The 20783-nt window shown below is 43.2% G+C and overlaps 1 protein-coding gene across 1 annotated transcript in view; it reads right to left on the bottom strand.

Moving 5' to 3' along the window:
* Positions 1–6440: 6440 nt before the first annotated feature.
* LOC311134068 (uncharacterized protein) overlaps positions 6441–20783 on the bottom strand; it is a gene marked incomplete at its 5' end in the record, with an annotated part of 69560 nt that continues 55217 nt past the window's right edge. The window contains 6 exons of the mRNA XM_084167664.1: positions 6441–9008; positions 9247–9390; positions 9676–9820; positions 11325–11482; positions 13184–13254; positions 16967–17160. Of these exons, the coding sequence (XP_084023790.1) occupies positions 8742–9008; positions 9247–9390; positions 9676–9820; positions 11325–11482; positions 13184–13254; positions 16967–17160 (979 nt within the window). The 3' untranslated portion in view covers positions 6441–8741. The remainder of the gene's footprint in view (positions 9009–9246; positions 9391–9675; positions 9821–11324; positions 11483–13183; positions 13255–16966; positions 17161–20783) is intronic.

Below are 20783 nucleotides of genomic sequence, written 5' to 3'. Positions count from 1 at the left end.
CGACCGGGAGACCCATGGGGCGGCGCACAATTGGCCCAGCGTTGTCCAGGGTAGGGGAGGGAATGGCCGGCAGGATGTAGCTCAGTTGGTAGAGCATGGCGTTTGCAACGCCAGGGTTGTGGGTTTGATTCCCACGGGGGGCCAGTATACAAAAATATATATAATAATTGTATGCACTCACTAACTGTAAGTCGCTCTGGATAAGAGCGTCTGCTAAATGACGTAAATGTAAATGTAGAATTTAACAGGTGAACAGACAGTTTATATTTTGCATTGAAGCGTATAGGCTACCACTGTAATTAGGCCTACTGTAGGCTAGTTTTAGAGTAGACAATGTTTCCGAATTGGCGGGCAGTGCAGCATTTCAGTTCGGGAAAAAGTAAATGAAAAACATTACTGAATTCAAATGATCTGTTTACAGGTCCACAACAATGTGCAATTGTTTTTGTCTTTCAGACACAGCAAATGTCACTGCAAAAGAAAACATTCTGCCAACCCCTCCAACCCCTCCAATATTAAAGACATTTGATCAAGTTTGCCATGCACTGCTATTTCCTTAGATACTGTGTCGACCTAATTCCAATACTTCCTAAGTACAGCAAATAAGGGCGTTATTGTCACCATAAAATATGAATGATGGGTGTTTTTCATCAGGAGTTATAATGCTCGTTCACGCGTGCACAGTTTCATGACAGGTCTGATTTATTACGCGAAACATGCGTATGTATGGCATGGGCCAAGTTAATACATCTAAATGTTTTTTACATTTACATTTACATCATTTAGTTTTTGTGCGTGTGCAGTCTTTTCAGAAATGGCACAAGCAGATATTTAGTGTTAAATTTACGCAACGGTTATAATTGAGCCCCCTGGTGAGGACTAGATAGTATACAGCTAAGAACATTGATTTTTCATAGCATGTTAGGATAACATACGCAGCAGGTTAAGATAATTAACGTAGCAGGTTAGGATAGTTAGATTAAGGTTAGGACAATAGTTCGTTTTAGGGTTAGTTACAATTCTCCCCGAAACTACAAAACAATATGATTTTGACGGTTTATGCGTCACTTCCGTCCGTAGCTGTATACCATCTAGCCACATATGGTGTGTCCGACAAAAGATGGTGCAAAGTGTGACATCATGTCAAAGACCTCGAACACCATGATGTTAAGTGATTAAAAAGTTATGAATGTGAAAGTATGTGACTGACACACACAGTTTTCTTATCTTCTTCTTCCATACTCAATGCTTATTTCCCTTTTGAAAAGACAGGTGCAAACGCTCTGGCCTATGACAGTCCAGAGAGGACATATAAATAAAAAAATATATACCCTCGTTTTGTCGAGATCACAAGATAATTTTTTCGTTATCAAGACATAACAAAAGTTGTCAGGTGATAAACTCTATAAATAGGATTGGATTTATTGATGATAGATTGACAGTATGGCTGAGGCTGCAGCGCACATGGTGGATCAGCGCTTCCGTTTTTATTTTGATCAGTGATTAACCCAGGCAAAAATTGCATTATATCTGTCAGTTATAGATGGCTTCCAGTTTTTGCTCCATTACAATCAAATTTTAAAGGCATGTAAAAGTGTGGTTGCACTTCTATTTTAAATGGATTGAATGTAGAATGTTCAGTGCAAGAAAAGTTAACATTGAGGTCTGTGGTTGCAGACTACCAATGAAAGTTTACCAGACTACCAATAAAAGTTTATTTAAATCTCTTTAGTAGTTTTAACAGGGAGGTTGGCCTCTCAATAGAAAAAAAACAGTCACAAATAACAATTAAAAAGTAGTACAGAACATTTTTAATAGTAAAACAGGCGAAGTGAATCACGTTGGGGTTTCTAAATACTCCAACATTTAACGTAGGCTACAGTCTATTTGTCATTACAGCCACAAATGGTGGGCAAAATGTTGTGGTGCTGAAGGACAGCTCCTCCAGTCATACAAATCATCTCACTGACTAGACACATACTGTAACACCTGCCGTTTGTTTGGAATGTGTAAATCCTCAGTTTACCATTGTTTGCCTTTTATTGCTGGAGCTTTGATAAGAAGGCCTATACATTAGCACATGGCTACTTACAACAGATATGCTCTACTCGAAGGTCTTAGATCTTTGTAGAGTCTTTCTGCCTCTGGTGCACTGACATTGCTATCCATCTATCATCAATATGTCCACTCCTATTTAGGGTTTATCTTGTGATCTTGACTAAATAACTTCTGTTATGTTGTGATCACGAGGAAATTATCTTGTGATCTCGACAAAACAACTTTTGTTATGTCGTGATCACGAGAAAATGATCACAAGAAAAGTATCTTGTGATCTTGACAAAACAACTTGTGTTATGTTGTGATCATGAAATAAATACACTACATGGCCAAAAGTATGTGGACACATGCTCATCGAACATCTCATTCTAAAATCATGGGCATTAATATGGAGTTGGTCCCCCTTTGCTGGTATAACAGCCTCCACTCTTCTGGGAAGGCTTTCCACTAGATGTTGGAACATTGCTGCAGGGACATTAGTGAGGTTGGGCACTGATGTCGGGTGATTAAGCCTGGCTCACAATCTGTGTTCAAATTCATCCCAAAGGTGTTTAATGGGGTTGAGGTCAGGGCCCTGTGCAGGCCAGTCAAGTTCTTTCACACCAATCTCGACAAACCAATTCTATATGGACCTTGCTTTGTGCACAGGGGCATTGTCATGCTGAAACAGGAAAGGGCCTTCCCCAAACTGTTGCCACAAAGTTGGAAGCACAGAATTGTCTAGAATGTCATTGAATGCTGTAGAGTTAAGATTTCCCTTCATTGGAACTAAGGGGCCTAGCCCGAACCATGAAAAACAGCCCCAGACCATTATTCCTCCTTCACCAAACTTTACAGTTGGCACCATGCATTGGGGCAGGTAGCGTTCTTCTGGCATCCGCCAAACCCAGATTCGTTTGTCAGACTGCCAGATGGTGAAGCGTGATTCATCACTCCAGAGTACGCGTTTCCACTTCTCCGGAGTCCAATGGCGGTGAGCTTTACACCACTTCAGCCAACGCATGGCATTGCGCATGGTGATCTTAGGCTTGTGTCCGGATGCTCGGCCATGGAAACCCATTTCATGAAGCTCCCGACAAACAGTTCTTGTGCCGACGTTACTTCCAGAGGCAGTTTGGAACTCGGTAGTGAGTGTTGCAACCGAGGACAGACAATTTTTACGCGCTACGCACTTCAGCACTCGGTGGTCCCATTCTGTGAGGCCTACCACTTCACGGCTGAGCCGTTGTTGCTCCTAGACATTTCCACTTCACAATAACAGCACTTACAGTTGGCTGTGGCATCTCTAGCTGGGCAGGAATTTGACGAACTGACTTGTTGGAAAGGTGGCATCCTATGACGGTGCCACATTGAAAGTCACTGAGCTCTTCAGTAAGGCAATTTTTCTGCCAATGTTTGTCTATGGAGATTGCATGGCCATGTGCTTAATTGTATACACCTGTCAGCAACAGGTGTGGCTGAAATAGCAGAATCCACTAATTTGAAGGGATGTCCACATACTCTTGGCCATAAAATGTAAGTCGTGATCTCGACATAACGAGGGATTTTTTTTAAAATTCATATATCCTCTCTGGAGTTCCGTACTGGCCCCATGTGTGGTGGTATATTATTTTATGTAGTTTGACTTTAATATTTGACAAAATAAAATAATGCACAAACAGTCCCTTTTTGAAACACTTTTATTTTTCTGCTATGCCTCCCCAGAAGAGCTCATATACAAACAATGTTTCCTTAAAGAAGTGAGGTTTTAACAGGCAGCCGACACGTGTACAGCTAAAATGAGTAAAACAACCCAAGTAAAAACATTTCAAATGTCTCTCATTGGCATTTCTGACTGAAATCAGTCAGAACCCCACTGTAGTACACTATATCACAGTTTTTAATGCATTGGTGGCGTGGTGTGGTGTTTACAACAGATTAGCATAAAACAGCATAAATACAACAACTTTTCCTTCATTCAGCTTTATAATAAAAAAAAAAACATGACAATGAACTGAAGGACAAAAATGTTGTTCTATATATTAACCTTTCATTAAATACTCTAAACATAATACAAAGGAAAGCAGACCATAATAATATTATCTCATGCTGTATATATACACACATGTCACATTCAGAAGTGCTGGCTGGGAAAGGGTCAAACATACAGTAACACCTAGGCTTTCATGTCAGTATCACGGAGCCAACATTTAGATTTTATTCAGAAATTTTCACAATCAAATAGGCACATTTTACATACTTGGAGGGAACTAGCGGTTTCCATGCAAACCAGTGCCATGGAGACCCTGCAGCTGCTCTGTGATGATGTCAGAGGGGGTGGGGTGGCAGGGTGGGCATAGAGAGCTTGCTGAACTTGAAGCTGAAGCTAGTCCTGACTATCATACTGCTGTACAACAGACAGTATACCGTATCAAATTGTTTGTGCCTCTCTTCCTCATGGTTAGTGCCCGGGACACAGGGAACAGGGCATGTACTGCATAGACCCCAAGATATGAACAAACAGTGTGTGAAAGATGAGATTTTCAAAGGGACCTCAGTCCTTGTACTCTCCAATGTCCCGAGGTGACATAGCATTCTGTGATAGACTAACCTGGCCACATATGCACAAGTGTGAAACACTATCAATAAATACAAGTACCAAGCAGTAATATCACAGCTGTAACATCAAGTTACAATACAATTAAAGGTATATGTCAGCAGTTATAGTAACAATATACACAAGCAGTTAAGTGATGAAAGGAAGCTTCCCAAAAGATTGTGTAGGAATGTGATAGCAGTGAAATGATGACCGAGACAGAGGGCAGAGCAATCTGACACAGGGGAAATGAAGTGATGTGAAAGAGGAGGAGGAGTGAAGGGGAAAATAGAGAGTGAAAGAGAGTGTGAGATTGGAGGGGAATGAGATCATTGAAAAGGAAGGTGAAAAATGCGAAAATCACTGAGGTGAGATAGGAAAAGACAAGAGACAAAATACACCATGCTAAACTTAGACCTAACATTCAATTGTCTGTACAAAAATTGTACACATTTTTTTCCCCCAGCAAGGTAACTACATGCGATGGACACAGCTGGATAAAGCATTCCTGCTTCAAAACATTACATGAATCTGCCGGCTAGAATATTCTCCTCAGCCACATTCCATAAATAGGCTCCTTAGTAGAACAGCAGGTCAGCCAGGTCGCAGCATACTGCATTCAATGACATTCACAAACTTACAGCAGAACAGAAACACATCTCCTCAGATGTACACACACACACACACATTATGCACGCACGCACACACGCACACACACACACACGCTCAAACGCACACACACACACGCACACTCTTGTTTAACTAATCTTGTGGGGATACACAATTTATAACCATTCAAAATCCTATTTTCCCTAACCCCTAACCTTAACCCTAAAACTAACCCTAACTGCTAACCCTAATCTTAATTTTACCCTAACACTAATTCTACCTTAACCCTAAACCCCCTAGGCTTGTCAAATCTTTGTTCGTTTACTATTCTTGTGGGGACTTCTGGTCCCCACAAACATAGTTAAACACATACACACACACAACACACATACACACAAATAAATATCTGTCACCGATCACAGATAGATCCTCAGTACTCCCTTGCCAGAGACTGTGAATGGCCCACCCTAAAAAGCTTGTGCAGTGCGGGGGCAGCAATGTTATGGCTGAAAGGTAACTGAATGTCCTGCTAAACAGCTCTCTCTGCTGGTAGGATGCTGGCATCACAGCTGTTCAAGGCGACATTTGAAGGCCTGAGTAGAAAATGGCTATCCTTCAAACATATTATGCAACAATATGACATTCTCCACTGAATGTTTGAAACTGAAGGTATGTCATGAAATGGCTATGTTGATTATTATTCTTTACATTGATTGAGGATATGGTATGGATATGCTTCCATACATATTTTGTCAGTAAATGTCTTGCCGCTTCCCCCTGTCTATTAGCCTGCAAGGCAATCCACTCACATTCCACGTTTCACATTCACCTGTTACATTATTCCATGTCTATTTTTCATGTAGCAACAACAGCAAAACATTACTCTCTGACAAGATCAACAAATACCTTCAAAGTAAATCACGCTATCAATTTAAAGAATAATGCCTCTCTCACTCTCTTCCCAATACTTCAGACAAGAGAGTTGAAATAATGATGGGAATTGATTGTGGCATTGTCCCATTTTGCTAGATCTAATTTCTCAATCTCATCATTGTTTGATAGATACATAGGCTTTTAGATAATACTCAGATTGTGCTGGTGCCTTTGTTGCCCCTTTACATACTGAAGAATACTATGTAAAAACACATGATTATCATAGAACACTTTCAGGACATTTAAATACAGGGAATGTATAATATCAACTCTGTATGTTTATTTTATGCATATTCACCAGGATATATTGTAAAAGTACATATACTGTACAATGTATCATACAATATAAGCATAATATAGTAGTTGGCAGGTTATTATAAAACGTATGCCATAGGTTTACTATAAATATGAATAAAATACTTCTTATATTCTTGATATTTCATCGTACAATGACGCTTACAACAGTACACAAGAAGACAAGGAGCATGTCAGACAGACTATTGTAAAATACTGTAAAAAAATATATAAAAAACAAGAACATTCAGTGTCTGCCTGGTGAGTGTTAAACAGGTCTTATAAACAAGTACCCTATACGTATACACACAGATTAAGGGAGTAACAGGGAGGACATGTCAGGGAGTAACAGTGAGGACAGGTCAGGGAGTAACATGGAGGACAGGTCAGGGAGTAACAAGGAGGACATGTCAGGGAGTAACAGGGAGGACAGGTCAGGGAGTAACATGGAGGACAGGTCAGGGAGTAACATGGAGGACAGGTCAGGGAGTAACAGGGAGGACAGGTCAGGGAGTAACAAGGAGGACATGTCAGGGAGTAACAGGGAGGACAGGTCAGGGAGTAACAGGGAGGACAGGTCAGGGAGTAACAGGGAGGACAGGTCAGAGAGTAACAGGGAGGACAGGTCAGGGAGTAACAGGGAGGACATGTCAATACAACAGCATGATTAAAAAGACAACACAACCCAAACAGTTGCTGCTCTCTTTTTTTCCCAAGAAGAAGAAAAATGCATAAAATAAAAAGCTGAGCTCGATGCAGGCATGCTGAGAAAAAGCAAAATTCAGCCCAGAGTGTTAAGAAAGAAGAACAGAAGCCCACCACAAGACAAAGCTAAAGCAACTGGCTAGGTAAGAGGAAAACAACTGTTATTAAAGGGGCAATCTGCAGTTCAACAATAACAAAGCAGCTACCCTACCACTGATTTGGTAAACAGCTGAGGGATGGGCTGGAAAAATGTAACCCCTCTCAAATTCATGGACAGAGCTATGGATACAAGGACTAACCATCCATGATATTAGAATTATAGTTTTAACCATGTTTTGAGGAGATACCGTTTTTGTTTACAATTACACTGTTTACAAACAAAGGACTAAAAACAAGTTTATATTTTGGGTTCTGATGGGGTACAACAATTGAACTAAGCTCATGAGGCATATATAAGTTATATTCTTCAAGAATCAATGGGTATATATCAATGGCAGATTGCCCCTTTAAGGAAAAGGAAAGAAACCATGGGTCTCTCTTGCTGAGAGGATGATGCAGTACAATTACATTTTTACTCACTTGTGTGTCGCTGTACAGTAGTAGCCTAATGTGTCTCAAATGACATCCACCACTTTAACAACCCATTTGGGAGAAAGGATAGAGATGGGAGCCACAGTTACCCCCTCTCTGAGACAGAGTGTGAGAACAGGGGAGAAGAGAGAGAGTGTGCAGAGAGTGGAGTGGTCTGAAGTCATGAGAGCTCAGTCTCTCCTCTGCCCTCACCCTGATTCGGGCCAGGAGGAAGAGCTGCAACTGAACCTCCATTGCGGATCCTGATGCATAGTGCACTGCCATTGCGGATCCACTAGAGCCACGTTGCTGCCACAATATTTGCCCCAAAGAAAAGTTCAGGAGCAACAAGTACCCTAGTGTTTTTACAATGAGTCTAGGGTCTAGCTCCTCTTACTACAGTATTACAGTACTGTAACACATGTTCAAATCAACAGAACAGGCATTGGAGACTTAAGGTGTCAAATGTGTAAACAAGTCTGGTCCCAAATCAGAAGAAACATCGTCAGAAAAAAGGTTGGTGGAGGGGTTTGTGGGAGAGGTGCCCTCAAAGAATAAGAAGGAAAGGATGCTGGATGGGAGTCCCTGTACGGCGGCGCTACTGCTTACGTGAGGACCCTCTGTCTTACCGTACGGTATAGTACAGTCTATTACTGTATCCAGAACGCCTTCTCTCGAATACCTCCTTTCCAAGCTCCATTACCTCTCCAACGCTCCTCCCTCCCTCCCTCATGCCCCAACACACCGCTGGCATTGGCCAGTGACCGCGCCAGTCATAGGATCTGCACCTCTGCACCTCCCCTACTGGCTGAGGATATCGGGGGTGCTGGGTGGGGGCGCCATGGGGGACGGGGGGGACGGACGTGGTGTATACAGTAAACTCTCACCCCTCTCCTTTTCAAGCTCCTATAACCCCCCCCCCCTCACTCAGATCTCAAATAACCTGTGCAGTGAGACAAGCCTGCCAAGTCATCACCACCCGGCGCCCCGCCCTGACTCACTTCTTGACGGCCTGGCGGTAGCTGTATCTCTGGCCCTCGATGCGCTTGGAGCCTTTTCCTATGCCGCTGCAGCCCACCGGCTCCTTGGTGCTGCTGCCCTGGGAGGCCTGGCTGGCCTGGCTGCTGTCCTGCAGTGTGGGGCTGGAGTGGGCGCGCTGCAGCCCATTGTCCTCCAAGATCTGGGCCTCGAATACGGACAGGTCATCCTCGCCGCAGCGAATCTTGGCCCGCAGTAGCATGGCGTAGGTACCGTAGCGCGTTTTCTACATTACAGAAGAGGGAGGGGAGGGATGCAGAGGGGGACAGAGGAAGAGGGAGAGAAGGGAAGGGAGAGAGAGAGGGAGAGTCAGAGAAGGCAAGAAAGGGAGCGAGGGGACAGAGAAAGTGAATGAGACAGAAATGCAGTGCTGCATAATTGCTTAACGCTTGACTGGATTCCAATTTCTTTCTTTTCTTTTCTGTAGCCTTTGAAAAGTTCACACACTGTTGCCTTGGGCTCACCTCAAACTCTAGGTACTCGTCCCGCTGGCGGTACTCCTCCAGCTCGCGGCCTTTGATCTTTCGGTCTGGAGGATACGAGCGCAGCTCAGCCAGTTCAGTGGAGATGGCCCGGAACCGAGACTCATGGGACTGGACCTGCTCCTCCTGTAAGCACAGATACTTAAGGTCAGAGTTCAAAACCCAGGTCAACAGAGGGCCATGCATTCTCTCCCAGCACATGATCGTCACTAGTTTGACCTCTGTAGGCCTATACTTTATTTCTGACATCATTGCAAGTTTTGTCCTTTAATCATCCTTGTGGACATTTAAAATAATAGCATTTATTCATTCATTTTGAAGAGTGCCTTCAGGGATTTTTTTCAATTATGGTAGTGATGTGGTATGGTAAATGTGATTGGTGATATGAGGACATGGTACGGAGGCGGGTACCTGTGACAGTTTGGAGGTGGAGCATGGCAGCAGCGGTCGGGCAAATTTCTTCTGTGAACCAATGGCTGCAGGGAAGGGTGGTGCTGAGAACATCGCTGATACCGTGTTGATGCGCGTGATCCACGACTGCATTTGCTCCGCGTTTCTATAGAGGACAAAACACACACACACACACACACACTGAGTTTCTGAGATCTTGTTGTACAAACACATGCCACACAGGTTCACACACGTTCACACACGTTCACACACCCCACCCCACACATATCAATCCCTACTGCACAGAGCTAAACTAAGCCATCATAGTGATTATCATCACAGCTGCTGAATTGAAAAACGCTGCTTTGCTGTTGAGAAATAAATAATTGAGGGGCTAATTAATAGATGAGAAAAATAGATGTTATCTACTAACGGGCCATTAGAGACCCCAGAGAGTCACAACTACCTGGACACTGGCTGAGAAATGAGAGAGAGGAAGAGAGAGGGAGGGAGGGAGGGAGAGAGGAAGAGAGAGAGGACAGAGAGATAGGGATGGAGAGAGGGAAGGAGGGAGATAGAGAGGGAGAGAGAGGGGGAGAAAGGAAGGAAAGTGAGAGAGAGAGGGATCGAGAGAGAGAGAGAGAGAGAGAGAGAGGAAGAGAGAGGAGGAGAAAGGAAGGAAAGTGAGAGAGAGAGGGATATAGAGAGAGAGAGAGAGAGAGAGAGAGAGAGAGAGAGAGAGAGAGAGAGAGAGAGAGAGAGAGAGAGAGAGAGAGAGAGAGAGAGGAAGGTATCTGGGACAGGCTGCAACTGGAGCAGAGCCGGTCCTCCTGGGTGACTGGAACATGTGGCCACATCATGTGCCTCTGCATCCTTGATTTACACCCCTCACCGCCCTACTCCTCCCAAACACACACACACATACACACACACTATAACCTTGTGGGGACACACAATTTATAACCAATCTAAATCCTATTTTCCCTAACCTCTAACCCTAAACCTAACCCTAACGCCTAACTCTAATTCTAACCCTAACTCTACCCTAAACCCACTAGAAATAGCATTTTACCTTGTAGGGACTAACAAAATGTTTTACTATCCTTATGGGGACCAAACAATTGAAAATCCTATTTTTCCTAACCCCTAACCCTAAACTTAACCCTAACCCTTAACCTAACCCTAACCCTTAACCTAACACTAACCCCAAACCCTAACCTAACCCTAAACCTAATCACTAACCCTAATTCTAACCCTAAAACCTTGTGGGGACCAGCAAAATATCCCCACTTGTTCGAATTTTCCTTGTTTTACTATCCTTGTGAGAACTTCTGGTCCTCACAAGGATAGTAAAACCAAAAACACACACACAGCAGGAGGTAGCAACAGCCATGACTGGCTGGTGAGAAGGGGAGAGACTGGCCCAAGACATCTAGAGGTCAAACAAGGAGACAAGAGGAGGAGGGTGCCCTTGCAAAGTCAAGATCAGGTTTATTGACCGAGGTAGATGTGTGCTGTGCAGGGAGCAGTTGCAGGTTATGGCTCCAAGCCAAATAATGAACCATCTCACGTTCAACTTATAGTGTGTAACCTGAACTCGTGAAAGCAAGGGATGGCTCGATCTTACAGAGGAATGAGAGAAGAAGAGTGAAGCGAGGGATGGGACTCACGGTGCCTGGAAGAGGTAGACTCTCCAGTCAGCAGTGCGGAGGTAGAACACATTGGGTCTCTTGCTGTAGTCAGCAGCCCTCATCGCCAGAGAGTGGTGGATGGACACAGCGTTCTTCAGATCCTCGTCCGACAGCTGTTTATCTGGCCGGTACTCTCCCTGCATGGTCAAACAATGACAATCATCATAAAGTGTGATTACATCATGATATCATTATTGACCATCGCAGTAGTTCTGACCACAGGGTAGTGTATTCAACCGCCAGATGGTTCTTTGAGTACTGGTAATCTAACTGAGTTGTAATGTGAGAATGTCAAGCATCAGTAAGTTGGCATTGGATGTTATGGTGTGAAATTCCATCAATCATAAAACACAGCAATTGATTGTAGCCCTTTCCTGCAATCAAATGACCAAATCGTCTTCTAGTGGCCTCATGGGTGGAATGTTATTAATATTTCTTATAATTTCATAATTAATCAACATTATTTAAAAAAACCTGCAGAAAATCTGGTGTTTACATGTCAAACGGTTTTGTTATATTTCAGTCTTCTGTGATTTATATAAAGTGTCATATTGGGATGCAAACTCAAAATTGAATACATTTGAACTCTATATCTGACATGGTACAGGTGTCTTCTTTTTTTTAAGCCCATAACCATGTTTGTCAGGGGTATACTTTTTTACAAAGTAGATTTGTTTAAGACTATCAAGAAACACTCTGTGTGACCCTGATTTAGCCCACTGCAGTAAAAGGTTAACTGAACCGTTGATGATTGAATCAGGACACTCTAGTAGATAACTGTGTCCAGACCTCTCATTCTGCAGGATGACTTGTTGATGGGATGTTTAAGCAATAAGGCACGCGGGGGTGTGGTATATGGCCAATATACCACCGCTAAGGGCTGTTCTTAGGCACGACGCAAAGTGGAGTGCCTGGATACAGCCCTTAGCCATGGTATATTGGCCATATATCACAAACCTCCGAGGTGCCTTATTGCTATTATAAACTGGTTACCAACATAATTAGAGCAGTAAAAATACATGTTTTGTCATACCCGTGGTATACCGTCTGATATACCACGGCTGTCACAATCAGCATTCAGGGCTCAAACTACCCAGTTTATAATACAGAACAAACCATCCTAAGGAAATTGGTCTTTTTGACACCTGAGTAGGGGCCTTGACTCTGCCCAACTCAAACATGACCGTTGGACCAGAGAGCACTGCCAATAGCTATACAGTACATTAATTACATCATTGGCACAGCTGTGTTGCCATTGGAACGTCTCTGGATGGGACCTTCGCTTCCGTTCAAAGTGGCCGAGTTACACACACAAGCCCAAGAAGCTGGCAGGGCTGCCCGTAGCAAAGGCCAGGACCACTGGTCCAAATGATTATAGACGGCAGTGCCAGGTCTGAGGACGGCAGTCTGGAGGCACTGAACCAAGGACTCAACCTTTATGCATTACCTCATATTGATAATATCAACACTCAACAGGGTATGAAAAGCCATCTGGATGGTTGGACAGTGAGCTCTGTATGAGTAGTTTTAGTATTTCAGTGTGTGTCAATCAAAGATGGGTATACTTACAAGTGTATCACAAATGTTATTGTATATGAGTACGTAACAAAGTAGGATAATCTTAGCAGTCTTTTTAGACGTACATTTTCTGAACATTTTGGGATTTTCTTTGGTGCAAAAATATATATAATGTTACTGAATAAGAGTATGTAAAAAGTGAGTTGACTGAGCAGTCTTTTTTAGACTTTTCAGAATTTCGGAACAGTGAATGTGTTGTGAGTTTATAAAGTGAGACAGAAGTGTTGTCACACCTGCTCCCCTTGGCAGGAGCTGCTCACCTTCTGCAGGTAGAGAATCAGCCCCTTCAGAATGCCATAGAACGTCTTCCACCCTCTCTTCCCACGCGGTGCTGAGATCAGGAGAATAGTTTGGTCAAAACACAGGTCACCTTCAAATGTCCATACTAACAACACACCTATACATACCCAATACATTGCTTCATACTACAGTTGAAGTCGGAAGTTTACATACACCTTAGCCAAATACATTTAAACTCTGTTTTTCACAATTCCTGACATTTAATCGTAGTAAAAATTCCCTGTCTTAGGTCAGTTAGGATCACCACTTTATTTTAAGAGTGTGAAATATCAGAATAATAGTAGAGAGAAGTATTTATTTCAGCTTGTATTTCTTTCATCACATTCCCAGTGGGTCAGAAGTTTACATACACTCAATTAGTATTTGGTAGCATTGCCTTTAAATTGTTTAACTTGGGTCAAACGTTTCGGGTAGCCTTCCACAAGCTTCCCACAATAAGTTGGGTGAATTTTGGCCCATTCCTCCGGACAGAGCTGGTGTAACTGAGTCAGGTTTGTAGGCCTCCTTGCTCGCACAAACGTTTTCAGTTCTGCCCACAAATCTTCTATAGGATTGAGGTCAGGGCTTTGTGATGGCCACTCCAATACCTTGACTTTGTTGTCCTTAAGCCATTTTGCCACAACTTTGGAAGTATGCTTGGGGTCATTGTCCATTTGGAAGACCCATTTGCGACCAAGCTTTAACTTCCTGACTGATGTCTTGAGATGTTGCTTCAATATATCCACATAATTTTCCTTCCTCATGATGCCATCTATTTTGTGAAGTGCACCAGTCCCTCCTGCAGCAAAGCACCCCCACAGCATGATGCTGCCACCCACGTGCTTCACGGTTGGGACAGTGTTCTTCGGCTTGCAAGCAACCCCCTTTTTCCTCCAAACATAACGATGGTCATTATGGCCAAACAGTTCTATTTTTGTTTCATCAGACCAGAGGACATTTCTCCAAAAAGTACAATCTTTGTCCCCATGTGCAGTTGCAAACCATAGTCTGTCTTTTTTATGGCGGTTTTGGAGCAGTGGCTTCTTCCTTGCTGAGCGGCCTTTCAGGTTATGTCGATATAGGACTTGGTTTACTGTGGATATAGATACTTTTGTACCTGTTTCCTCCAGCATCTTCACAAGGTCCTTTGCTGTTGTTCTGGGATTGATTTGTACTTTTCGCACCAAAGTATGTTCATCTCTAGGAGACAGAACGCGTCTCCTTCCTGAGTGGTATGACGGCTGCGTGGTCCCATGGTGTTTATACTTGCGTACTATTGTTTGTACAGATGAACGTGGTACCTTCAGGCGTTTGGAAATTGCTCCCAAGGATGAACCAGACTTGTGGAGGTCTACAAAAAAATGTCTGAGGTCTTGGCGGATTTATTTTGATTTTCCCAGGATGTCAAGCAAAGATGCACTGAGTTTGAAGGTAGGCCTTGAAATACATCCACAGGTACACCTCCAATTGACTCAAATTATGTCAATTAGCCTATCAGAAGATTCTAAAGCTATGACATCATTTTCTGGAATTTTCCAAGCTATTTTAAGGCACAGTCAACTTAGTGTATGTAAACTTCTGACCCACTGGAATTGTGATACAGTGAATTATAAGTGAAATAATCTGTCTGTAAACAATTGTTGGAAAAATCAATTGTGTCATGCACAAAGTAGATGTCCTAACCGACTTGCCAAAACTATAGTTTGTTAACAAGAAATTTGTGGAGTGGTTGAAAAACGAGTTTTAATGACTCCAACTTAAGTGTATGTAAACTTCCGACTTCAACTGTAAGTGTTAGGCTAGTATAGATGTTGGAACAGAGCCACAGAACTCTCATTGTTCCAATGAAAATCATATGATTTACTGTATGTGGAACGTGAGAAGTACAGTGCATTCGGAAAGTATTCAGACCCCTTGACTTTTTCCACATTTTGTTACGTTACAGCCTTATTCTAAAATTGATTAAATAAAACATTTTCCTCATCAATCTACACACAATACCCCATAATGACAAAGTGAAAACAGGTTTTTAGAAATGTTTGCACATTTATTAAACATAGAAAACATAAATACCTTATTTACATAAGTATTCAGACCCTATTACTGAGACTCGAAATTGAGCTCAGGTGCATCCTGTTTCCATTGATCATCCTTGAGATGTTTCTACAACTTGATTGGAGTCCACATGTGGTCAATTCAATTGATTGGACATGATTTGGAAAGGCACACACCTGTCTATATAAGGTCCCACAGTTGACAGTGCATGTCAGAGCAAAAACCAAGCCATGTGGTCGAAGGAATTATCCGTAGAGCTCCGAGACAGGATTGTGTCGAGGCACAGATCTAGGGAAGGGTACCAAAACATTTCTGCAGCATTGAAGATCCCCAAGAACACAGTGGCCTCCATAATTATTAAATGGAAGAAGTTTGGAACACCAACACTCTTCCTAGAGCTGGCTGCCCGGCCAAACTGTAATCGAGGGAGAAGGGCCTTGGTCAGGGAGGTGACCAAGAACCCGATGGTCACTCTGACAAAGCTCCAGAGTTCCTCTGTGGAGATGGGAGAACCTTCCAGAAGGACAACCATCTCTGCAGCACTCCACCAATCAGGCCTTTATGGTAGAGTGGCCAGACGGAAGCCACTCCTCAGTAAAAGGCTCATGACAGCTCGCTTGGAGTTTGCCACAAGGCACCTAAAGGACTCTCAGACCATGAGAAACAAGATCCTCTGGTCTGATGAAACCAAGATTGTACACTGTGGCCTGAATGCCAAGAGCCACATCTGGAGGAAACCTGGCACCATCCCTACGGTGAAGCATGGTGGTGGCAGCATCATGATGTGGGGATGTTTTTCAGCGGCAGGGACTGGGAGACTAGTCAGGATCGAGGGAAAGATGAACTGAGCAAAGTACAGAGAGATCCTTGATGACAACCTGCTCCAGAGCGCTCAGGACCTCAGACTGGGGCGAAGGTTCACCTTCCAACAGGACAACGACCCTAAGCACACAGCCAAGACAACGCAGGAGTGGCTTTGAGGACAAGTCTTTGAATGTCCTTGAGTGGCCCAGCCAGAGCCCGGACTTGAACCTGATTGAACATGTCTGGAGAGACCTGAAAATAGCTGTGCAGCGACGCTCCCCATCCAACCTGACAGAGCTTGAGAGGATCTACAGAGAAGAATGGGAGAAACCCCTCAAAAACAGGTGTGCCAAGCTTGTAGCGTCATACCCCAGAAGACTCGAGGCTGTAATCGCTGCCAAAGGTGCTTCAACAAAGTACTGAGTTAAAGGGTCTGAATACTTATGTAAAGTGATGTTTCAGTTTTTTATTTTTAATAAATTAGCAAACATTTCTAAAAACCTGTTTTTGCTTTCTCATTATGGGGCATTGTGTGTAGATTGATGAGGGGGGAAAATCAATTCAATCCATTTTAGAATAAGGCTGTAACGTAACAAAATGTGAAAAAGTCAAGGGGCCTGAATACTTTCCGATTGCACTGTATACTGTAGCCGTTGCTAAAATAACAGCATAGGGCTAAATGAGTAATAATAATAATAATACTTTAAAAAAAGGGACTTATATAGTCAAAACAAAACATCAAACTAAACTAAACATGAATAAAGAGAGGGGTGGGCTTAACAAATAAACAGCGGTGAGGAGAGGGAGGGGATATGACACATACTATGAGGACTTATAGGGGGGTCAATGGGGGTTTAAACAAATAAGCTATAAATGTACAATATGTCTATGGTTTTGACACGTACTTCTCTTGCCGTCTGAGTCGGCGTGCACCTTGCGCACCAGGAAGCCGTTCTTATACAGCAGAGCTCCCGAGGGCTGGGCCATGGCCACTAGGGGTTTCCCACCGCTGGCCATGCTCTTCATGTGTTTAGAGGTGGAGTCTGCCTGGTTGGTGTCCCCCAGCTCCGAGAAAGACTTCCGCATCTCCTCCTCATCACTATGGCGACAAGAAACAGAAGGATGAGCAACCTGATTACTGTTTTACCATGCCTCATCAGCAACAGGTCAACCAATCACGTTCAACCAATCCCTTTCCAGCCATCTCACTCTGTGACTGTCCATTAGAAGACAGAGATGAGAGAGAGTAGTTTCAATGGCCAAACTCCTTCTTCACTGGTTATATTGTGCTTTTTGTCATCTACCAAAAACACTGAAGTGAATTCTGTGGGCATAGCCTTGGTTATATAACATATTTACAAAGCACAATTCTACCTAGGGGGAACCTGAGTGAATGAAAGTGTTTCTTCTTCTTCAAAGTCTTAATTCAGTGTCTTTCCCCTTCCCTCGCTCCTTCCCTCGCTCCATCCCTCGCTCCTTCCTTCCTCGATCATGTTGTTGTGATTCCCTCCTGGTCTCCAGAGAACCAGTCCACTCTCCTAGATCAAAACACACTGCAGCAGAAGAGCGACACGATCGATCGCGTGGCGGCCTTGAGGTGAAAAACGAGGGCATTCCGTTTCACTAGGGACTCCCTATTTTTGAGACTAATTTCAGATTTGTCACTGGCTTTTTCAGTTTTGTGTTTCCCTATTGATCATGAGAGGAACTGCTCCAGAACTGTGAAAAGTTGTACTTTTCCCAAATGTGTAACTACCTCAAACAAACCAAATAAATGGGCTACAATTTGTGTTATTACAGAACAATAAAATGTCTGTGTGTATCAGTGCATGATGAAAATATAACTGTATCTTAGTATACAGTTGATTGTAATCCCTATACCAATGGAGGCTGGTGGAGGGAGGGTGGCTTATTGTAATGGCTAAAATGTAATGATTGGAAAGTTATCAAACACTTCAAACAAATGGTTTCCATTCCATTTGATTTTCATGTGTTTGATGCCATTCCATGTGTTTAATATCATTCCAATAATGCCATTTTAGCCATTACAAAGAGCATGTCCTCCATTTAAGTGACACCAGCCTCTACTGGTCTTTACTGTACATAGAGCCAGGAGGTTTTCCTGATCATATGGCCTGACAAGGAAAAACTCTGTTCCTACTGTAGTTATATATAGGCTATACCTATACGGTCAGTGCTATCTGGAATCCTTGGGATGTCCCTACCCTAAACCCTAACCATAACCTTAATCCCTACCCTTACCTTATCCTTAATCATAAGCCTTTACCTAACCCTACCCTTAACCATTTAAAATGTAAACTTCAATGGGATAGGGACATCCCAAGGATCCCGGATGGCACGTATTTTGAGGCAGTTTCAAATTATGATCACTCTAGTCCCACTCAAAATGAAGATACTGTACTTAGTACAAGCCATGTTCACCACATGTCCCTTTACTGATATGATAATCCTACAAACATGGTTGGGGTGTTGTTAACATCTTTTTACATGTGGGATAATCTGGACCTGAGGCAGCAGTTAAGATAACTAATGTTAAGAGCTGAACCTTTCCTATAATGTTTCCCAATACTAGTCAGTCAATCCACCCAATATCAGTCAAACCCAGTTTAAACGAGGACTACACTTGTTACCTCACCGTCACCTGTGTAAAAGTTCACATTCAAAATAGACATGCAAAATTGACTCCCTTGTAACCCTTTAAGAGCATGATATGAGTAACCAGACATATATAACAACAGTTAGCTCTACACAAGAGATAGAGAGAGCGAGAGAGAGAGAGAGAGAGAGAGAGAGAGAGAGAGAGAGAGAGAGAGAGAGAGAGAGAGAGAGAGAGAGAGAGAGAGAGAGAGAGAGCATGATGGATAGCTAGTGAGAGCTGATGAGCATGTGCCTCAGATTTCTAGCCTGTTGCCTGGTAACTGCTGGTCTGTGTGAATCCCACTCTACACTGAGTCAAAATAAAAGGGAAAGAGAGAGAGAGAGAGAGAGAGAGAGAGAGAGAGAGAGAGAGAGAAGGGGGATGGACGGAAACGAGGGAGCGAGGGAGATAGAGAGAGGAGAGAAAACAAAAGCCTAGAAAGACAAAGCTGAATAGGAGCCATTATAAAGAGGAGAGGAGAAGGGGATGGGGTGGTGGTGTGGAGGAGGAAGAGAGTGAACAGGTTGATTAGGTGTAGGTGTAGGTTCAGGTTTACTTGAACACCTTGCAGAAACATACATAAAATGTGATGTCATAATATAAAACACAAGTTCCCCAAGAACACAGTGGCCTTCATCATTCTTAAATGGAAGAAGTTTGGAACCACCAAGACTCTTCTGAGAGCTGGCCTCCCGGCCAAATTGAGCAATCGGGGGAGAAGGGCCTTGGTCAGGGAGGTGACCAAGAATCCGATGGAGCAGGTTTTCATCAAGGATCTCTCTGTACTTTGCTCCGTTCATCTTTCCGTCGTTCCTGACTAGTATCCTAGTCCTGCCGCTGAAAAACATCCCCACAGCATGATGCTGCCACCACCATGCTTCACCGTAGGGATGGTGCCAGGTTTCCTCCAGACGTGTCGCTTGGTAATCAGGCCAAAGTGTTCAATCTTGGTTTCATCAGACCAGAGAATCTTGTTTCTAATAGTCTGAGTTCTTTAGGTGCCTTTAGGCAAACTCCAAGCGGGCTGTCATGTGCCTTTTACTGAGGAGTGGCCACTCTACCACTCTACCAGTCTAGTCTGGCCACTCTACCATAAAGGCCTGATTGATGGAGTTCTGCAGAGATGGTTGTCCTTCTGGAAGATTCTCCCATCTGCACAGAGGAACTCTGGAGCTCTGTCAGAGTGACAATCGGGTTCTTGGTCACCTCCTTGGCCAAGGCCCTTCTCCCCCGATTGCTAAATTTGGCTGGGCGGCCAGCTCTAGGAAGAGTCTTGGTGGTTCCAAACTTCTTCCATTTAAGGATGATGGAGGCCACTGTGTTCTTGGGGACATTCAATGCTGCAGAACTTTTTTTGGTACCCTTCCCCAGATCTGTGCCTCGACACAATCCTGTCTCGGAGCTCTACGGACAATTCCTTCGACCTCATGGCTTGGATTTTGCTCTCACATACACTGTCAACTGTGGGACCTTATATAGACAGGTGTGTGCCTTTTCAAATCATGTCCAATCAATTGAGTTTCCCACAGGTGGACTCCAATCAAGTTGTAGAAACAACCTCAAGGATGATCAATGCAAACAGGATGCAACTGAGCTCAATTTCGAATCTCATAGCATAGTGTCTGATTAATTAGGTAAATAAAGTTTTTCTATTTATTCATTTTAATACATTTGCTAACATTTCTAAAAACCTGTTTTCGATTAGTCATTCTGGGATATTGTGTGTAGATTGATGGGGATAAAAAAAAAAAATCCATTTTAGAATAAGGCTGTAACGTAACAAAATGTGGAAAAAGGGAAGTGGTCTGAATATTTTCCGAATGCACTGAACAAAAATATAAATGCAACATGTAAAGTGTTGGTCACATGTTTCATGAGCTGAAAAAAAAGATTCCAGAAATGTTACATGCGCACAAAAAGCTTATTTCTCTTACATTTTGTGCACAAATTTGTTTACATCCCTGTTAGTGAGCATTTCTCCTTTGCCAAGATAATCCATCCACCTGACAGGTGTGGCATATCAAGAAGCTGATTAAACAGCATGATCATTACACAGGTGCACC

Source organism: Coregonus lavaretus (genome assembly GCF_964263955.1).
Source record: "Coregonus lavaretus genome assembly, chromosome: 1".
NCBI classification, from domain to species: Eukaryota; Metazoa; Chordata; class Actinopteri; order Salmoniformes; family Salmonidae; genus Coregonus; species Coregonus lavaretus.
This window is presented reverse-complemented; position numbering and strand designations above follow the sequence as displayed.